This window comes from Pistacia vera, unplaced genomic scaffold (genome assembly GCF_008641045.1).
Source record: "Pistacia vera cultivar Batoury unplaced genomic scaffold, PisVer_v2 Contig665, whole genome shotgun sequence".
NCBI classification, from domain to species: Eukaryota; Viridiplantae; Streptophyta; class Magnoliopsida; order Sapindales; family Anacardiaceae; genus Pistacia; species Pistacia vera.
In genome coordinates, this window is record NW_022196518.1 from 390,114 (window position 1) to 408,334 (window position 18,221).

General features: G+C 35.8%; 3 protein-coding genes across 4 annotated transcripts; 2 read left to right on the plus strand and 1 right to left on the minus strand.

Moving 5' to 3' along the window:
* The first annotated feature begins 387 nt into the window (after positions 1-387).
* Positions 388-1,879, plus strand: LOC116112638 (high mobility group B protein 2-like). The gene is made up of 8 exons (XM_031398758.1): positions 388-547; positions 623-671; positions 853-960; positions 1,135-1,192; positions 1,281-1,325; positions 1,403-1,483; positions 1,568-1,660; positions 1,747-1,879. Exons 2-8 carry the CDS (start codon positions 631-633, stop codon positions 1,762-1,764), a joined length of 444 nt encoding a protein of 147 aa, XP_031254618.1. The 5' UTR covers positions 388-547; positions 623-630; the 3' UTR covers positions 1,765-1,879.
* A 2,389-nt stretch (positions 1,880-4,268) lies between these two features.
* LOC116112617 (WUSCHEL-related homeobox 13-like) lies at positions 4,269-6,945 on the plus strand. Of its 2 annotated transcripts, XM_031398731.1 has the most exons (4): positions 4,269-4,337; positions 4,819-5,093; positions 5,746-6,138; positions 6,419-6,945. In XM_031398731.1, exons 2-4 carry the CDS (start codon positions 4,880-4,882, stop codon positions 6,499-6,501), a joined length of 690 nt encoding a protein of 229 aa, XP_031254591.1. In that variant the 5' UTR covers positions 4,269-4,337; positions 4,819-4,879; the 3' UTR covers positions 6,502-6,945. The 2 variants fall into 2 exon arrangements, with proteins under 2 accessions (XP_031254591.1, XP_031254590.1); XM_031398730.1 differs by lacking the exon at positions 4,269-4,337 and having other exon boundaries at positions 4,416-5,093.
* Positions 6,946-7,849: 904 nt separating this feature from the next.
* On the minus strand, positions 7,850-18,221 carry LOC116112672 (Fanconi anemia group J protein homolog). Its single transcript, XM_031398791.1, has 28 exons — positions 17,861-18,221; positions 17,588-17,681; positions 16,958-17,033; positions 16,692-16,756; positions 16,543-16,587; positions 16,333-16,433; positions 16,111-16,252; positions 15,667-15,728; positions 15,516-15,589; positions 15,360-15,430; positions 14,885-14,972; positions 14,737-14,809; positions 14,545-14,640; positions 13,590-13,698; positions 13,093-13,186; positions 12,915-12,998; positions 12,662-12,818; positions 12,284-12,480; positions 12,032-12,076; positions 11,679-11,707; positions 11,469-11,590; positions 11,213-11,260; positions 10,930-11,054; positions 10,304-10,815; positions 9,194-10,064; positions 8,975-9,046; positions 8,507-8,623; positions 7,850-8,417 (listed from the first exon to the last, which is right to left on the minus strand). The coding sequence occupies exons 1-28, from the start codon at positions 18,219-18,221 to the stop codon at positions 8,373-8,375; spliced, it is 3,975 nt and encodes a 1,324-aa protein (XP_031254651.1). The 3' UTR covers positions 7,850-8,372.

Here is an 18,221-nt window from a genome sequence, read left to right on the forward strand (position 1 = left end):
ATTAAGATGGATCTCAAATTATTGTAGAATAAATGTCTTTGTTTCTTGCATGAAGGTAGCGTGGCGAAATCTGGCAAAAATCTAAAAAAAAACGAATAAAAAAATAAAGTTGGGCTTTGTATGGATCGGATAAAGCCCATTAAAGCGACGGGTAATGGGCTTGAGTTGACCGTATTTCCAACCCAACGCATCTCAAGCAATGCAGTAATGACATAAGAAGCACAATCTCATAGAGAGAAAAGAAGCACAAAGAAAACACAAAGGGGAGATCAACGCTTAAGCTTAAGACTTACGCACCCAATCATAAAATATCACACGGATTGATGACATGGCAATAAAATTTCGAAATCCCGCCTAAACCCCTAAAATCCCAATTTCATTTCGTGCGCAATTGAATTTCAATTTCCACTCCCCACTTAATATCTCCGCCCTTCGGCCTCTCAGCTCACAACGCACAACACATAATACACCCTCTTTCTCTTTCTCTCTCTCCTGTTCGTCTCTCTTTTCCTCTCATTTCAAACCCTAATCTAACCCTATTTAACCGGTAAGTTTGGTCGAATCTCGTCCATTTTCGACGATTTTTCCAGTAATTTTGACTGATCCGTTGTTGATTTTGTAGGATTCGCCATGAAAGGAGGTAAATCCAAGTCAGAAGCCAAGAGCTCAAGGTAAATTGTGTGCACATCTTTTTCCTTATTTTAGCCTCGTTTTTCTTCAGAAATAGCCTTCGGACTATGGCCGTGTAGATCTCAGATCTACATCGGAAATTTTGTTTTTCGATTTTTTTCTTTATTGTTAATATTATGTGTATTTGTGTTTTTTCTGATTTGTTTTTGTTTGTGGTGATAGGCTTGCTGTGAGCAAGAAGCCTACAAAAGCAGCTGGAAAGAAAGCGGGAAAGGCAGCTAAAGATCCAAACAAGCCCAAGAGGCCGGCCAGTGCCTTCTTCGTTTTCATGTGAGCTTACGTCATGTTTTTACTTTTTTTTTTTCCTCCTTTTTTTTTTTTTACTTGAAAATATTTCGATACTCCATTTAAATTTTAGGTGAAATTGACAACAAGAAGCATGATATTTGATTAATTATTATGTGTAAAAAATCTGATTTATATATGTTGATCCTTTGGATAAAGGGAGGAGTTCCGTGAGCAGTACAAGAAGGAGCACCCTAAAAACAAATCAGTAGCTGCTGTAAGTATAATTAATTGATTACTTTTCGTGTTTCCTTAAGCTTATTTGTAGATGCTTTGTTTATTTTGATTTTTTTCTTCTGTATTAGGTTGGTAAAGCTGGTGGTGAGAAATGGAAGTCCATGTCTGAGGCTGTAAGTTTTTTACAGTTGAAGATGTTTTGCTCTGCGCTTAATTATTTTAGTTATTAAATTGAACTGGGCAACTGTAGGACAAAGCACCATACGTTGCTAAGGCTGAGAAACGCAAGGCTGATTATGAGAAAGAATTGAAAAGCTATAATAAGAGACAGGTCGGTTTATTTATCATTTATTTGTTCATTTCATTCTTTTATGCTCTGAATCTGTTGACTAATCTTAATTATTGATGAAATTAGGCTGAAGGCCCAAAGGCGGATGATGAAGAGGAGTCTGAGAAGTCAATGTCAGAGGTGAACGATGAGGATGATGATGAGGAGGGCAGTGGAGATGTATAATTTATTCCTTATGCAATTAATTTTGTTGTTAATCTTCAAAGTTGTTTATTGAAATGGTTTATTTGTTTTGTATTGCACAGGAGGATGATGACGAGTAGGAATTGGCGAGGAAGATAGCATAGTCATTTAGGCTGTGACAGTGTTTGGACAACATATGTTAATGTTTTGTGCTTCATGTTAATTTTTTTAGATACTTTTATCATGTAAGGATGAAGATAGCATAGTCATTTAGGCTATGACAGTGTTTGGACAACATATGTTAAATGTTTTGTGCTTCATGTTAATTTTTTTAGATACTTTTATCATGTAAGGGAATTATGTTTCTCCTTGTCATTTTCTCCTGCTCCTTTTCAGAATTAATAGTTGTAGATGGGAGATTCACTACTATATGTACTTTGCTTCGAAAGCTTAATGATTTAGTTAAGGTGTTTTCATCTTCTGTAGAAATGTAGTCCTGTTCTTTGGTTTTTCTGTTGACATGTCTCTTATGATATCTATATGTGCTTATTCGGTTGGCAAGCTGTTTGTTTCCCGTCTTTGGGGTTGGTTGTTTGATTGTGTTTTTACTTGGCATATAGGTCAAAATCTTTGAATGGGAATGAATTGTAAAAATTGTTTATCGGGGATGATCAACTGTTCAGAGTTTTGTCAAAACTAGTTAGTCATCCCATGCATTATTGAACTTGTTGCTCTAGCTTTAACGAGCGTGGCTTGCACATGCAAATGTGGTACCTTTTCCTCGTTTCTGTTTGACTTTTAGCATTTTTCTTTCTTTGGTTAGGTTTGTTCTACAATGAAGAATTATTATTCAGTGAATGAATTTAGTTGATTTTAGTTTTGCGGGACTTTGGATTTAGATGGTGGATGGATCTGAATGTCTTATTAGCCAAACAAGGATAACGCTTACTAAGACCGTCACTGAAGTACAAAATGCAACGGTCTAGTAAGTTTGAGCTACAATTTATAAACAGAATTTGCACCGCCTTATGAATGCATGACTTATCCGGGCAGTACTGGATATTTTATTGTATAATTTTTATGTTACCGTTAAACTTAGAAGAGAACTGGGCAATTTTTAGACTCAACTCAAGGCAGAGATTATTTTTGCCATGGAATTGTTTCCGACTTTGTTTGGTGCTGTTGCTGTTTGGGTGGAAGTGATGTATGAGAAGTATATATTGTAATCTTAGTACTTTCAGATCACCCTTTTTGAATGATGCGTTGCAGATAGTGGATTGATTGCGATATTTGGTAACATTTTGCCATATGGATTCCATCATTTGGAGGTGTCTCTTCCAGATAGTGGATTGATTGTGAAATTTGGTAACATTTTGCCATATGGATTCCATCATTTGGAGGTGTCTCCTCGGATGTCCTTCAACCTCTGTAATGTCCAAACTTTTGAATTATTTTTGTCTTGGTTGTCATATAATTGGCCTGATATATCCACTCCTAAAGAAAATGGTGATTGAATATGCAATGTTCTAACATCTAAGTGCCCTGGATGTTTTGCAATAATAGATTGGTGTATGATCAGCAAAGGAAATGCAAGAAAACCTTTTAGAATGTTTCAACAAGCCAGTTGTAATGGTTGGGAGGCCAGCTTTTAATTACTCAATTTACTGGAAGAGGAATTCGAAATGTTAGGTTAGCATATAGCAGTTCGATTTATAAAAATCTCTTTTAAGTGTAAGCTTTTTAGAAATGGTTAGGCTATGTATACCCACTACCCAATAATTGGGGTGGGTAATGTTGTTAAGTACAGCCAATGAGCATATGGCACCATCCGAAATGGTGTTTCTTCTTCAAGTACAGCAAGGTGTTTAATTCAACACATAATCATCACCATGGCACCATTCTACATGTCCCCTAGAAGCTTTTCTCACATGGGTATTTGTTCTCTTTCATGTGTCCCTCAGGGCCGATCTCCCCATGGGTGCGAACTTCCAAACGCCCAAAGGATCTATAAATATAGTTCATGTTCAAGCAACAGAGACGAACCTCTTCCTCTAATAGTATCTCTAAAATGTTAACCAATTTAGAACCTTTGGCGTGTGTGGCAAAGAACATGGTCTGGTTAGGTACACCAAACTTCCCTATTCACAGCAATGATCTAGTGGCTTTATGTGCCTCATATCTCCACTTTGTTCTGCTTGATATTTTTGTTTGCTTTCTCCCAAATACCCCTTTTCAATCTTTTCCTCCATCATCCTTTCTGCGACTAGAAAATAAAAAAGTATCTGCAGGTGCTGTACTGTGCTTATGCTCCAGCAACGTATTTGATAAGATTGCCAATATTAATTAATTAGGATTAAAGTATGTATGATGGGAGCGGGAGAGCCCCACCATATAATTTTGTTTATCTCTTCGACGCTGTCTGTTACCGTTGGATACATCTCTTTTAGTTCCACATGATATGCTGGATTCCTGGCATCTGCAATGAAACCATAGAACATCAAAATGCCCCATCTTGCCGGCTTATGCATGCTCTCAAAATTTTCCATTAAAATTATATATATTATAAACCAAACTATAATGAACCCCATGTTCAATTATATATTCCTTTCCCACCAAAGCTTATGGGATGAGTTTTGTAGTAATAATATTATGGTTGAATAATTTTGAATGCGTTAGAATGCTTCTACTTTGACCCAGTATACGAGGTTGTCAGGTACGGTTAGTCCAGTACACGAATGGCATGGAATAGATTATTTTATCTTATGTTGAGTTTAACATGGCAGACACAACCAGTCCCATCTCTCGGACTTCACAGCAAGAAAGCAACAACTTTATTTGCATATCTTATAACTTACTGTTTATTTTTCTATTCTCCGGTTACAGATTATCCAGTTCCATCAGTTTATAATTAGAAAACTGTAGTTACCCTTTAGCGATAGCTATTTCTTGATTTGATTGGTCAACTAAAGAAGCACAACTTAAAATTGGTTCTGTCCGTGAGACCCGCTTAACTCTAGTGTTGAACAGCGCAATTAGCTTCCGAATTTTACTAAAATGAGGAGTTAACTACGCCTTTAATTAGACTTTTTGTTTCCAAAACCAATAATCATTCTAGTTTTTGCTTCTTGCTTTAAGTTTACTTAAGACTCTTCTTTATCTCTGACTTATTTCTTCTATAAATTGACGAAATTCAGAGACATGGTTGTGTTGAGAAGTGGGTAGGTCATAGGTGGAGAAAAGATTTTTCCGAGGAAGATGGAGTGGCAGAATTTTCAAGAAAAGCAACTGGAAGAAGAAGAGATGAGAGTGGATATGGAGTTGGGGCAGTTTCAAAATGGTGGGTTGTTTGTAAAAGTTATGACTGATGAGCAAATGGAGCTTCTGAGGAAACAAATTGCTGTTTACACCATGCTTTGTGAACAGCTTGCTCAGATGCACAAGGCCTTCTCTGTTCAACATGATATTACTGGTAGATGGGTTTTGTTTTCATTGCTTGAATGACTCCATGGATGTGCCTTTACTTTTGTTTATTGTTTACTTTACTTTTTTGCTCATTATTTTGACTGCCTGAGTTGCTTATTTTATTTTATTTCTTATGCATAAATCATGCACTGATTGAAGCCCAAATTAGTGGTTCAATTTCCGCCATAACATATGGATAGAATCTTTAATTGATACCAGACATGAAATAGTTGTCCTAATGTGTATTTAGAAAGGAAAGTAGATACTTACCATATCGTAGCCCAATGTTCTGACAGTTGAACAAAAGGTTGCTGTGTTGTTAGAGAACTTGGAAATTATTATCATTACTTAAAACCATTTATATAACCTTTCAAACAGATCACCTGTGATTACCTCGGATATTTGATTGCTTTGGCTCGAAGACGCTAATTTTCAGCCTTGTTATTGGTTATTGTTGAGTGACCTCTTGTATTGCCATGCTCTGTTGAGGCATTAATGTGGACTGACCAGAAAATCTTTAGCACTCAAGTTGTGAAATCTTGGTTCATCGGTTATGGTTGATTTCTTATGCTTTGCCAAATCTTCTTATTGATTTCTTAAATCAAAAGTCTAGTGGATGTTTACATGGAGATCTCTTGTGTGTTTGCTACTTTGATTAGGAATGAGATTCGGCAATCCATACTTTGATCCATTGTTGACATCTGGTGGCCAGAAGATCACTGCCAGGCAACGTTGGACGCCGACACCCGTGCAACTTCAAATCCTTGAGCGTGTATATGATGAATGCACTGGTACTCCTAACAAGCAGAAGATCCAAGAAATAACCAGTGAACTGGCACAACATGGACAAATTTCTGAAACAAATGTGTATAACTGGTTCCAAAATAGAAGAGCTCGTATCAAGAGAAAGCAGTCAGGTGCTGGTTCGAACATGGAGGAGTCAGAAGCAGACACCCATGTTGAGTCAAAGAACAAAAACCCAGAAAGCATCCAGTTGTTTGAGAATTCAGCAGCAAGGGCTGAACACATTTTTTCTCAAAGTCCGGATATAGGTGCTTAATCTACTTCCATGATCAACCTACTGAATGCCTCAAAATAATTTTTTTTTTTTTTCATCATCTCCTAGTAGTTTAGTAACTATTGGCAATGCTATTTAAAAGAAGTTCATGCCATATTTTCTTTATAAAAAAATCTGAACACATGTTAAGGAAGATTTGTGTCATCAAGACAATAAAAACAATCATCGATTTCTAACCAACGACATGTTATGTGATCCTTTAAAACAAAAGCATTGGCGCAAATTAACAATTAGATTTCTCCATGTTTCTGCAGGATTTGAGCAACTAATGGGCAAAATGGAAGGGCCGGGTAGCTATAGTCCTGAGTGGGAGGTGGAAGGATACAGCATGCTCTGATGATAAAAGCATTTTAGTGAGCTGATGGCGGTTTGCAAAACAAACTTGGAGGATATCAGAATAGTCAATGCATTGGATTAAATATTAGGGATGACGTTTTGGGAGGAGGAGGAAGTGCATGACCTGGTCAATGGTCATAACTCTCACCAGCTATGTACAAAGTAAATTGATTTTTATTTGGTAAAGACTTGTTAGAGTTTTAAACTGTATTGTTCATAACATCTAAATTCTCTAATGTTATAATTTGGATGTGCTCGGTTGATTGCAATTACTTATTATTAATTTGAAAATTGGGACAATTTGTTAGGATCCCACGTCGGGATCTCACGCTCACAAAGTGTGTATTTAAGTCTAGGGGCCCTCTTACTTATCAAGCCGATCTTTTGAGTTGGACTTTTTCTTTGAGCTTGAATTCTAATATTGGTGTTTTTGTTGAGAATTGAACTACATAACTATCATGGACGTCAACTTGTGAAATCTCACACTTGGTGGATGTGATACTTAAGTTTAGGGCCTCTCCTTGGGCTCCAGTTCTAAGTTCTAACCAGTGTTTTAAAACCCAATCCAGGGTGAAACACGACATTTCGAGTTGACCAGCGGTCAAATTGATTGACAAAAACTTCTAAAATTCAGCAAATATACCTCTAAAAATTACAGTTAAATCCCTATACGTTTGAAATTTAGCAAACATACCTCAAATACAAATCGGCTGACGACACCCCAGATGCAATCCTAATTGAGCCCATTCCCCTTAAAATATACCTAAGATCTGACCGAAATAAGTTCGATTTCGTCCAGATCTCATCGACTCCGACGTCAACAACCCTCCCCATCACTTAGAAATTACTCCCCTCTTCCTCCCGACAAAAAGCCACCTCACCCCGTCACCACCATTACATTCATCGACACTTCTTCTTCAAAAGCCCCAACATTTCAATAGTCAATTGTTCGTCGATCATCCTCCCAAATCTCAGGGTTTTGAGTGAATAGAAAAAATAAAAACTTGACTTGTTGAAGCTTCTGGGTCCCGATTAAACCGGCTAGACTGGACCGGGTTTTAAAACATTGGTTCTAACATAATTTCATTTTATCCTTTATGTTGAAAACTTGAAATTGTTAGACTATTCGCCCAAAAGGAAAGAAGGAAACAACCCCTTTGGCTTCATAAAGCTGACTGGGATAAGACTCTTTGCCTTTGCCTTTTATCTTTCTATGAGAGAAATAAAACATTTACAAGTGCGATGCCTTCAAAATATTAAATATCTAAGCAAGTAAGTAGAAAAATAAAAATGAGAGATACTATTATGTATTATGATGGCAAAACGATATCGTTTCAAAAAGTACTGTCAAACTTGTACTGTAAATTTCTTATTTTCGTTTTATGAAAACAGTTCTGAAACCATATTTTAAGGTTTTGAATGATTGAAGTGTTTGTAGCTATAAGCCTATAACCAAAACCACCCTTACAAACTGATAAACTAATTGCTAGAAATAATAAGAATCATCAGAAGACCAAAATAAGTTAAACTCTATTATATTTACAAAGAAGCCCATTTTACACCTTATAAACCGATACACCAAAGTTATCTCATCAAAAATCTAACTGCTTAACATGTTCTGTGAACTTCAAGGTTAACTTCAGTGGACTCAGGCAGTCAGGCATATTGCAACAGTTGGTGCAGTTTTGAACCATCAGAGCTTTTCACTTGCTAAGGCAAATGATGCGGCCATTGCCTTTAAATATTTGCATTCCAACATAAGCAATCTCAACTTCAACTCGTATCATGTGGGCAGTAAAGAACTAAAAAGCACGACATATATATCCAATTTGATAAGTTGTACAAAAGAGAAGGTCTTGTTTGGCATGGCCATCAGCCCTCTACATTAGAAAGCAGGGCTTTCTTTGGTAGTCTCAGCTGAAGAATAGGGAAACTGAATGTGAGATTTACGAGAGCAGACAGCACAAAGCCTTACGATCAAAAGCTCAAAGCATTTCTAAGCTCACCTTTGTTTTTGTGGTCCTCCAGCCTCCCGAGTTCTGTGATGGGGAATATGAAAATTTTTCAATGCAATTTGAAGCAGCAACTTTATCTACACCCATACCCTTAACTGGCATTGAATCCTACAAGCATACTAGATTTGTTACAAGGAGTACAGCGACGACAATTAATCCAAAATAATAATCTTTTTGAATCGTATGGAGTAGTTTATGCATATCATCATTCACTAGTCAGTATTCAAAGACGTTACAATTGTATAAGATAGCAATACAAAAAACTTTCAAAATTGAAAGTCATAAGTAACTTCATTTCCTCTTCTTTTGCCATGATATCCTGTTTTCCATTATTCCTCGGTCAATAAATATTGCTTTTCTTGGCATTTTTATCAAAATTCAAAAGCCACTTCGCATTAGAGAATTGAAAGATTTAAGAATAATGGGGAAAAAAAATTAAAAGACACATAACAGACTTGCCTTGGCTTCTGACGGATTGTATTTTTCTGCTTCAGGATTCCTAATTTCCAAACGTTCCAAGTAAAGCAATATCTGCAAATCAAACAAAGATTAGAAAAAGAAGCCACAAGATGAAAATTTCCAGAGGTGCACCTTTTCTAGGAGACGCATATGTTACAAATAGTTTGAAGCACAATAGCAGGAGACTTTGCAGAATAATAAGACTTGAAATAAACCTACCTTGTTAAGTAACTGAATATTTGAGGCATCACATGCTACAATCTGTACACCAAGACAGTTGTTGGGGATACTGCAGAAGGGACAAAAGATGTTATTGTATACACACCCATCTTCTTCACACCATATACCCTTTCCAGAAGCACCTTCAAGAGTTCTCTTGCAGAGCTGCTGATGAACTGATGAAATGTCAGTAATGATAACAGGTACACTTGGAACATTTGCATCACCAGGTTCCAGTTGTTCTTTCAGAAGAGATACTAAGTGAACTTTAGTAGATGCAGTTAATGAGCACCAAACATACTGATGATTCTCATGAAGCCCTAAAGGGCTTCTGCAAAGTGAACAAGAAATTTGTAATCTCTTGTTCATAATAGGACTAGATGACACGTGTGAAGCAGCACCATTATTTATTGTAACTGGTGCACTAATATTTGACTTCTTGGATTTATGTTCTGCATGAGTGGTCTCAAAGCTAAATTCAATTCTGCGATTTGCAATTAAGTTCAGGTCAACTGATGGAGAACCCAAGAACTTCCTCCTCTTTTGGGTATGTGAGTTAACACTCAAAGAAGAATCTCTTTCCGGCAGGATATTGCTGGTGTTTCCACTAAAATCTTTTTCTGGAGTAACTACCATCTCGGACTGGGTTTTGGAAGGAACTGTGCCAAGATTTGTTAAAGTCCTTGAATGGAATGATAACTGATCTGGAGACTGGGTAGAGGCTTGAAATATGGTTGAACTAGAGTTTCCATCCTTAGAGAAGGATCCAGGACTAGCCACAGTAATATTGTCACCCATACCAGGGGTTTCCTTGACAAGGGATAATCCTGGATCTTCATTGGAGAATGGCATAGTTGAAGCCTCGTAGCACCTGCAAAAGGATGCTTTCTATCTCAAACAAAAGACTTGTAGCAGGTTGAACTGGCAGTAAGATATTTCAAAGAAATTTAAATGCTAGTCAAACATAAAAAGAGCATGAATATTAAAAAAAAAAAAAAAAAAAAAAGAAGAAGTTATAAACCAATACTTGACAGCACAATTGCTAAATTTAATGACCTAGAAATGCATTTTAGGAAACATTCAACAACGGTTCCCATTCTTAGTTCTTACCTTGAATCTTTCTGCAAACTGCATCCTAGATCAATATAATCTCTGCAGTCGTTGATGTCCTTATCTACCTGCAAAGATGCCTGAACTACAATATCGCCTTCAGATTTCAACCCGGGAGAAGGGTCATCATGCTTCATCAGAAAGTATTTTTCCAGTCCATTGTTCAGTTTTTCATTTTTTTTACTCATGAACCCTTTGCTGAATTTAATAGAGTGGTCATTTTTATCATGAATACATTCTTCAGTTTCCAGGTCAGTATGTTGTATGCAGCTACTAGTGTCTTGATTAAGTTTCACTGATGTCTGAACTTCAAAACAGCCTTGAGAATTACACTGGGAAAAGGTGGAATCGCACTTTGTCACTGAATGGACTTTCTGTCCTGAATGATCAGACTCATTAAATTTCTGAGTTGTCTTTCTTGTCAACTCTTTACTTGCAACCAAAGAGGGGACATTGTTCTTGTTATTATCAATATTCTGTGACAAATTTAACATATTCTTGCCAACCCGATCCTGAAAGCATTTTTGGGCAGGGAAACCAATTAAGAATTATCGTTCCTCCACTGAATTAACTAACCATGTAAAGGAAAATAAGCGCAATAAAAGATACATGGTAAAAGAGGGGACCTTGACATCTCTGAAGAAAGATTTTAATCCCTCTAGTGGTTTTTCAAAGTTGTCATACTGTCTAATGGATTTCCTTAGCCACTTTGAAATATATGCTCGTTTCCTTTCCTCCCGAAAACGCTCATCTGCTTGCAAAAAGTTATAAATTGATAAACACTAACTTATGGTTGAAAACTGCAGGAACATACTATTAAAATTAAAAAAATTCAATATTAGTAATAATAATGCTAGAGCCATTCCAGTAAACAGAATTAAATGGATTTTAAAAATTGGAAACAGTTACCTAACAAGATGATGGCTCCATAATCAAACCTATGTCGTATACAGCGTCCTAGAAACAGTAGAAGGCAGTTAAAATTTTTCTTTGCTACAATCATATTATAAAAGTCATCAAATAATGCCAGAACAGAATTAAACATTTGAGTCTGATACAGTTAACATCATGCAAGGAATGGTCACGCTATAGTTGCAAATCACCTCATGAACATACCCCAGAAAATATTAACAAAATGGAAAGTTTGATACATTGTAAAGCATACCTATAGCTTGATTTAGAGCTCGAAAGGCCTGGTAGCAGTACCAGTCATTACCACTTAGAAGGTTTTTTGCTGATTTATATGTATCATTATATTTCTTCTTCAAATCAACTAGAATATCAGTTCTGATAAGAAGTTAACATGAATCAGCCATTATAACGAACATAGATAATTCATATTTGAAAGAATGTCTGAGTTACAGGTAAGTCTCACATGTTTGGAAATGGAATGCCAACAACTATCTGAGACAGTTAAGGAATTACAAATCATGGTCAATGACCATCAAGGGGATGTTGACAAGCAAGTATCCAACTGAATTCATGGTTTTTGAGACTCAAACTGGTAGCAGTTATTTACAAAAAAATGAAAGAAAAAATCATTTAGCACTAGAAGTAAATCCTATAACTAGTCATATTAGCTAAGTTAACCTATGTCCTAGATATTTGAGATGTACAATCTTTTGACTTTTCCAAAGTAGAAAATTCCGTGTGCTGAAGTGGCAAAAACATGTCAACCAAAAATGTGGAATACTTGGCACCTAACATTTGAAGAGTGAAAAAGGATACAACCACACGGGCATTATCATCACTAAAGTCAATTCCTTCTGAAACCTGCAAGCAAATATAACAATTAAGTAGAAGCAAATCCCTCCAAAAAAAAAAAAAAGGAAAAGAAAAGAAAACACAAATACACACATATACATCTGTCTAAACCTGCGACCATATCATAATACAATTTTTAAAATGAAGAGGTCTCCTTGAAACAGATTAAGAAGTAGAAGATAGATGCCTTATGATAATAAACAAAAAACTCCCTACCTTTCCTCGGCAAACTGCAAGAAAACCAGCTCCATCCTTTTTAGTGTCTTTAAGGGGCTCGGTTGCATTTAAATGATTGATGCCTACTTTCTTAACCCTTCTCTTTCTCACAACAGCAGGTTTCTTGCCTTGAGAAATTGAGTGATAATAATCCTTCAAAATGAGATCAAAATCTTCCTGGCTTCCTCCTTTTGGCTCTGCACTAACCACCACAAAAATAAGTATTATCAATCCTTCATAAACCAGGTAAGCTCCAACACTTATAAAAAGGCTATAAATTGCAAACCACAACTGAAAAAAATATATATATATTTAATTATTTTGCAAATGAAGAATGACAACTATGAAAGAATTTAAACATTATAAAGGAGTTCATACCCGTAAGAAGCGGTTTCTTTGCATTAAGTCGAGACCATTGGCCTGTTTCACGCCAACGTTTACACAGTTTCTCCATCAGCTTATAACTTGGGAAGAACACAAGACAGCCACCAGGAACAACGTTGCAAATTTCCTCTAAAGTTTTGCCAAGGGCATCCTTCATAATAATATACAACCGATAACTTATACAAGTATAGAAAGAAAATCCATTCTCGGTCAATCAAATATCAATGCAATAAAATGCACAAGCTACCTGGAAGGCATATCCATCAGCTGTTTTATAACTTGCATTCAAAGGATAATTACCTGGACCAGTGGAGATTACACCAGCCCACACCTGTAATACAAAGGCAGCTGACTCATAACTGCAGCAGCAGCAGATGGAACCAAAACCAATAAGCACTTGAAGTGCAAGGAAAAGTCATTTATACCTGTGATTCAACATCAATTACATGTGGAGCCTCCAGACAAGTTCCAAACTGAACTCCAAGCTCAGATGAGAAGGAATTCATCGGTGATAAAGTCCTAAATAAATATTAAAAAAATAATAATAATAAATTAAGGTTGCACACTAATTGTATCACCGTATGATGCATATATTATTAACTTTTCCCTACACAGTATTTGGTATGATTCGGCAGATATGAAAATTTTGTGAAAGGGAACATATTTTGTGGTGCCAAAACTCAGGATCTATAGTCCAATGTTCAATAGTAAGCAAGCAGATCATAACTACAGAGGCATGTGCCATTTTGGGAAGAATATATATAGCCCAGATATTGTTTGAGCCAACTGGTACACATGCATGGAAGAAAGTAGAAAAAATTTAAGATGTTTCAAAAATCTGAAGATACAGACTTGTGGTATAGTAATCAAGTATCTTAAATACCAGCTTAGGAATCCACTTGTGACAACCCTATACACTTACCCAGATGTTAAAATGACAGACAAAGAAAGTTCAGCAACATCTCTGAACACAACAGCCGGATTCAAGCACCATAAACTAAAAGTACATGTCCAGTCACCAGCAGAAGTTTCTGCACACAAAATAATATCACTAACAATTAATAAAAGACAGTAATAACACACTCTGCAGTAAAAATTTGAGCTCTTGATGGCAATGAGAACAGAATAATGAAAAGGAACAAAAAAACACTTTACAGAATGGCCTTTTCAGATCATTTTTTAAAGGAGTTCCACATGGGTAATGCTGGATTGGGCTTGGGATTGTTTGTGGCCATATATAAATGTAAGGCTCTTCACCTAAGAATAATTTAGTTTTTTTTTTTTTTTCTATCACATCATCAAAATTAGGCTCATTACACCTGGTTCTTTTTTCTCTTCAACTTCACGTGACAGACCAATTGGTTCATTGAAACTACACATAAATGGGGTGTCAATGAGTACCACATCTATAGGATTTGGGATCAAGTTAGGATTACTGCATGGCAAATTGATAAAATAGAGCCGTACTTATGAAAGACGATGTAATTTGGTTTAATCTTCTTTAAAAAATTCTGCAAAATTGAAAAGAACTTTTCAGATGAGCTAAACTAAAGCCCATAAATGCACCTAATTTATAACCCTTAATTTACTTACACTATGATGACAAAGGCGGGTGAAAGGATAAAGGAGGGTTCTTATTCTGAGAGCTGCAGCAGTGGGTCTTTTCCAACCCATATCAAGGTTGATGAACGAGGCCTTAAGTTTTCGAATAGTTTCACTAATTTGAAATTAAGTTCTATAACATTAAGTTTGATACTACCTATCTTCCAAATCCTCTCAAATAATAATCTGAGTTCAAAATCAATTTATGTTCATAACAAATTCATTAACATGACTTCTAAAAGAATTAAGCAAATCATCAATTCTTAACTACTTACTTGCATCTTTTTTGACATATCGTCGTAACGCAAGCTGATAATCAAATACATGACAACCATTTCTTGAGAAGAAATATGTAAGCGAGGAGAATAATCCTGTGGCGTGTTAAAGGGTAAGGAATTACAGCATTAAATGTTCAATGGATCTACATAATTCTAGAGAATGAATACATAAGAATCAAAAGCCTGTACCTTCCAATGTTATCACTGACATGCCACTTAAATGCGGCACCTCTGATTCTGTATCTGTGGCTGCTTTGATTGCCTTTGAGCAGAAAGGTAAGTCCATAATGCGAAAAATGGTCAAAAGCAAACCTAAAAATCCTAAAAAATACAGTACCTTTGTGGCACAGTCTAGTAATATCGGGAAGCATTGCTGTGAGATGTTAGCTTCTTGCAGTTCTCTTAAAGCTTTATCACCAGTCCAGCTTAACATGGTAACAACAACAATAAAATTATATGAGACAAAAACAATTCCTGTATATATAAAATTGAACCTTTTAACACAAATTTCTTGAAGGGCATAGTTCTATTTATAATTCAATTAGACAAAATGGAAATGGGGGAGGAGGAACGAGCTCTTGTAATATTCTCCTAATTCAGTATGCTGCTTAAAAATATGATGTGTATATTCCATAAAAGGAATAATGCCAGTATTTAAATGTTAACAGAAAATAAAATTTTAAAAAGATTTTGCATACAATGGTTTTCTTAAGTTGCCATTATGCTGAATTGAATATGTTCAAGACAAACAAAAAATAATATAGTGAAGCATAGACATAACAATGAAGAGCAGAACAGGCAAACTAACTCACATAGAGCAGTAATGCTGAAATTCCCGCTTTGCTAATGTTGTTTTCCTCCGCTCAATCCAACTTATGAGGTCCTATACAGTTATCACATCATTGTTCAAAACCCAGTTATAAAGATTTTTAAAGCCAGAAATGTGAAATAGAATGAACTAAAATTACCTGTGTCATTTCACTTAAAGGTTGGTAAATCATGGCATTAACGGAGCATAGTTGTCCTAATTCCATCTGCAATTCTTTCATAAGGTATAACCAGCATAAGTCACAACAAAATGAAATTGAGATATTCAAAAAGAATATGTATTCAACTTACTAAGTAAAATATCTTCTTCAATATCAATGCTACCAGCATCACGAGAAATGTCTTCTATATTGCTGAAAAGCCACAGAAAAAATATCAATATACATGAGTTTTCAAGAGCATAAATAAGAAAAAGCAACACCACATATGTATGTACAATAAATGCAAATCTTTTCTCTACCATTTATTTGTTTGCTGAGAAATAGTGGAAGATGAAAGAGAATATAACTTGAATGTATGTCACATTTTGGTAACTAGGAAATAACAATTAATCACGTTAACATGTAGAGTGCCATAGTTGTATTGAGCTTAAGTAAACCAAATTGTTTATTTTCACTAACCACAAATTATAAGAATCAATGACTAAAATGTTAAATTAATTACTTCCCAACATGCTCTAAAGCACATAACAGAACTTTATAGGAAAAAAACTAAAAAGGAAGTTTTGAAATATACTGGGCTTCATCAAGAATGACAATGGCTCCTTTAATATCAACTTCCATTGCTCCGCGAATAACAGGATTAATGATGTAGCTGTACGGGCAAAACACCAACTGTGCATCATCAGCCATGGAACGTGCTGCATAATATGAGCACCCTGGAAAAGGCAGATCATCAATCAGATGTTTGTGGCAAAACATAGCGAGTATTGTACATATTATAAGGTCCATAATTGACCTCTAACAATTTGTCCAACTTTCACAAGATCTTCAATATCATGAACTTCATGGCAACCTCCTTTCTGTAATGATGGATGAGCTTTGACTTTATGCATATTTCTGTTTTGGAATAAAATTGGTTATGGCTACACTTTCACTTAAGAGATTGACCGTTAAATTAAAGATCACTGAGATTTTGTAAGCATATAAAGATAGAGCAATAACATACTTGAATTCAGGGCATCCTACATCTCGATTTCCCAAAAGCAGCTTGCTGGAAATTTGCAGTAGCATAGTTAGGAGGACAAGTTAAATGAAAATCTTGTTGAGAAGGAAAAAAAAAACGATAAAGGGAAGTTGCTCAGATTGAAAGTGCACCATTCTTCATCAACATTCTCTTTGCCACGCACATGTTTGTTTGTGCAGTAATGTTTCCGTGAAGCCTGATAGGACATGAAATAAAGTTATCAACAACTTGCCCAGTGTAAAAAAAATTTCCAGATTCTGAAGAGAGAAAGGGGGAGAGAAGGAGAAATATTACCACTGAAACCATAGCGTGATTCTCATCAATTAATGATTGATTCATATACAAGAGAATTAGATTAAACCAAACAATTAATTTTAAAAAGATGGATTCAACCTACCAACACTGCCATTGGCACCCGATAAGCAGTTTTCCGGTATTCACCAATTACTTGAGAAATTTGTGAATGCGTCCTCCTTGTGTAAACAGAAAATAACAAGAAATTATTCAACTAGCAAATCCACATCTAATTATTCTAATATCCATTGTTTCTACAATATCCAACAAGCAGAATATCTTGGTTAGCATTCACAAAAAACTCAACGCCCAGTTCATTTATATCCATGTGTACAACGTACAGCACAACATATATAGATGCAAGATGGGCCCCACTATATAATTTACTTGACCTTAACTTTTTCTGATTATAAAATCTTCACCCACTTAATTTCCAGCTAGTAACAAGGATTGATCAGTACACTTAAAAAGTATCAAAACAGCACAAATTTAGCATGGGTAAAAGTAAAAAGGGTAGTTATATCAACATTTTGACTTGATATAAGAGTGTCATACCATAAAACTTAACAAATTACTTCATAGACAAAGAAAGTTTAAACTAACACCTTATAAAACTTGCGCAGAGAACTCAAAATTGCTACAACTTCAGACATGTAAATAACTTTATAGTATTTCATGTCTTATACCAATCAAAAGAGAAGAAAATAATAATTTTTAGCATAATAAAACCTACGAGGCATAAAATATGGTAGGTGCGTTCTTTTTCTTTTGATTCTTGTTATTTGTTGCAGATTTAGCCGTCTCTGCATTTGTTGACGGTGGAACACCTAACATAAAAGAAGGCCATATCAAAGCAATCAAAATCTAAACATTCAGCAGGAATGATAATCACTTCAATAATAATAAACCACATACTATCTTATAATATCTTCTCATATTTAAGAATTAAACAGCATCTTAAGCTAGTAAACTGGGGTTTAACAAAATGGTGAAATCGAAATATTACCAGAAGGCTGCGACTCGGGGATGAATCCTCCACCACAGGCTAGAGGATCCGTCATGGCCTCTGGATTGGGCTTCGAATGAGAGAGATTCGCATATTGATTCTTTAACTTATAATTCTGCTGCCATGCAATAGCCGAGCAAAGAAGCGAGAGCGATTTTCCGGTACCGGTCGGTGACTCTAGCAATGCGTGACAGTGACCGTCTCTTTGCGCTCGATCCAGGGTCGATATCACTCTGCACATGAATGCCAACTGGCTCCCGTACGGTTGATACGGAAACTCCACTTGAATACCTCCGATTGGATAGCCATTTTTAGGTTTTTCATAATTAGGGTTAGGGTACGGGATTGTTGTAGAATCCAT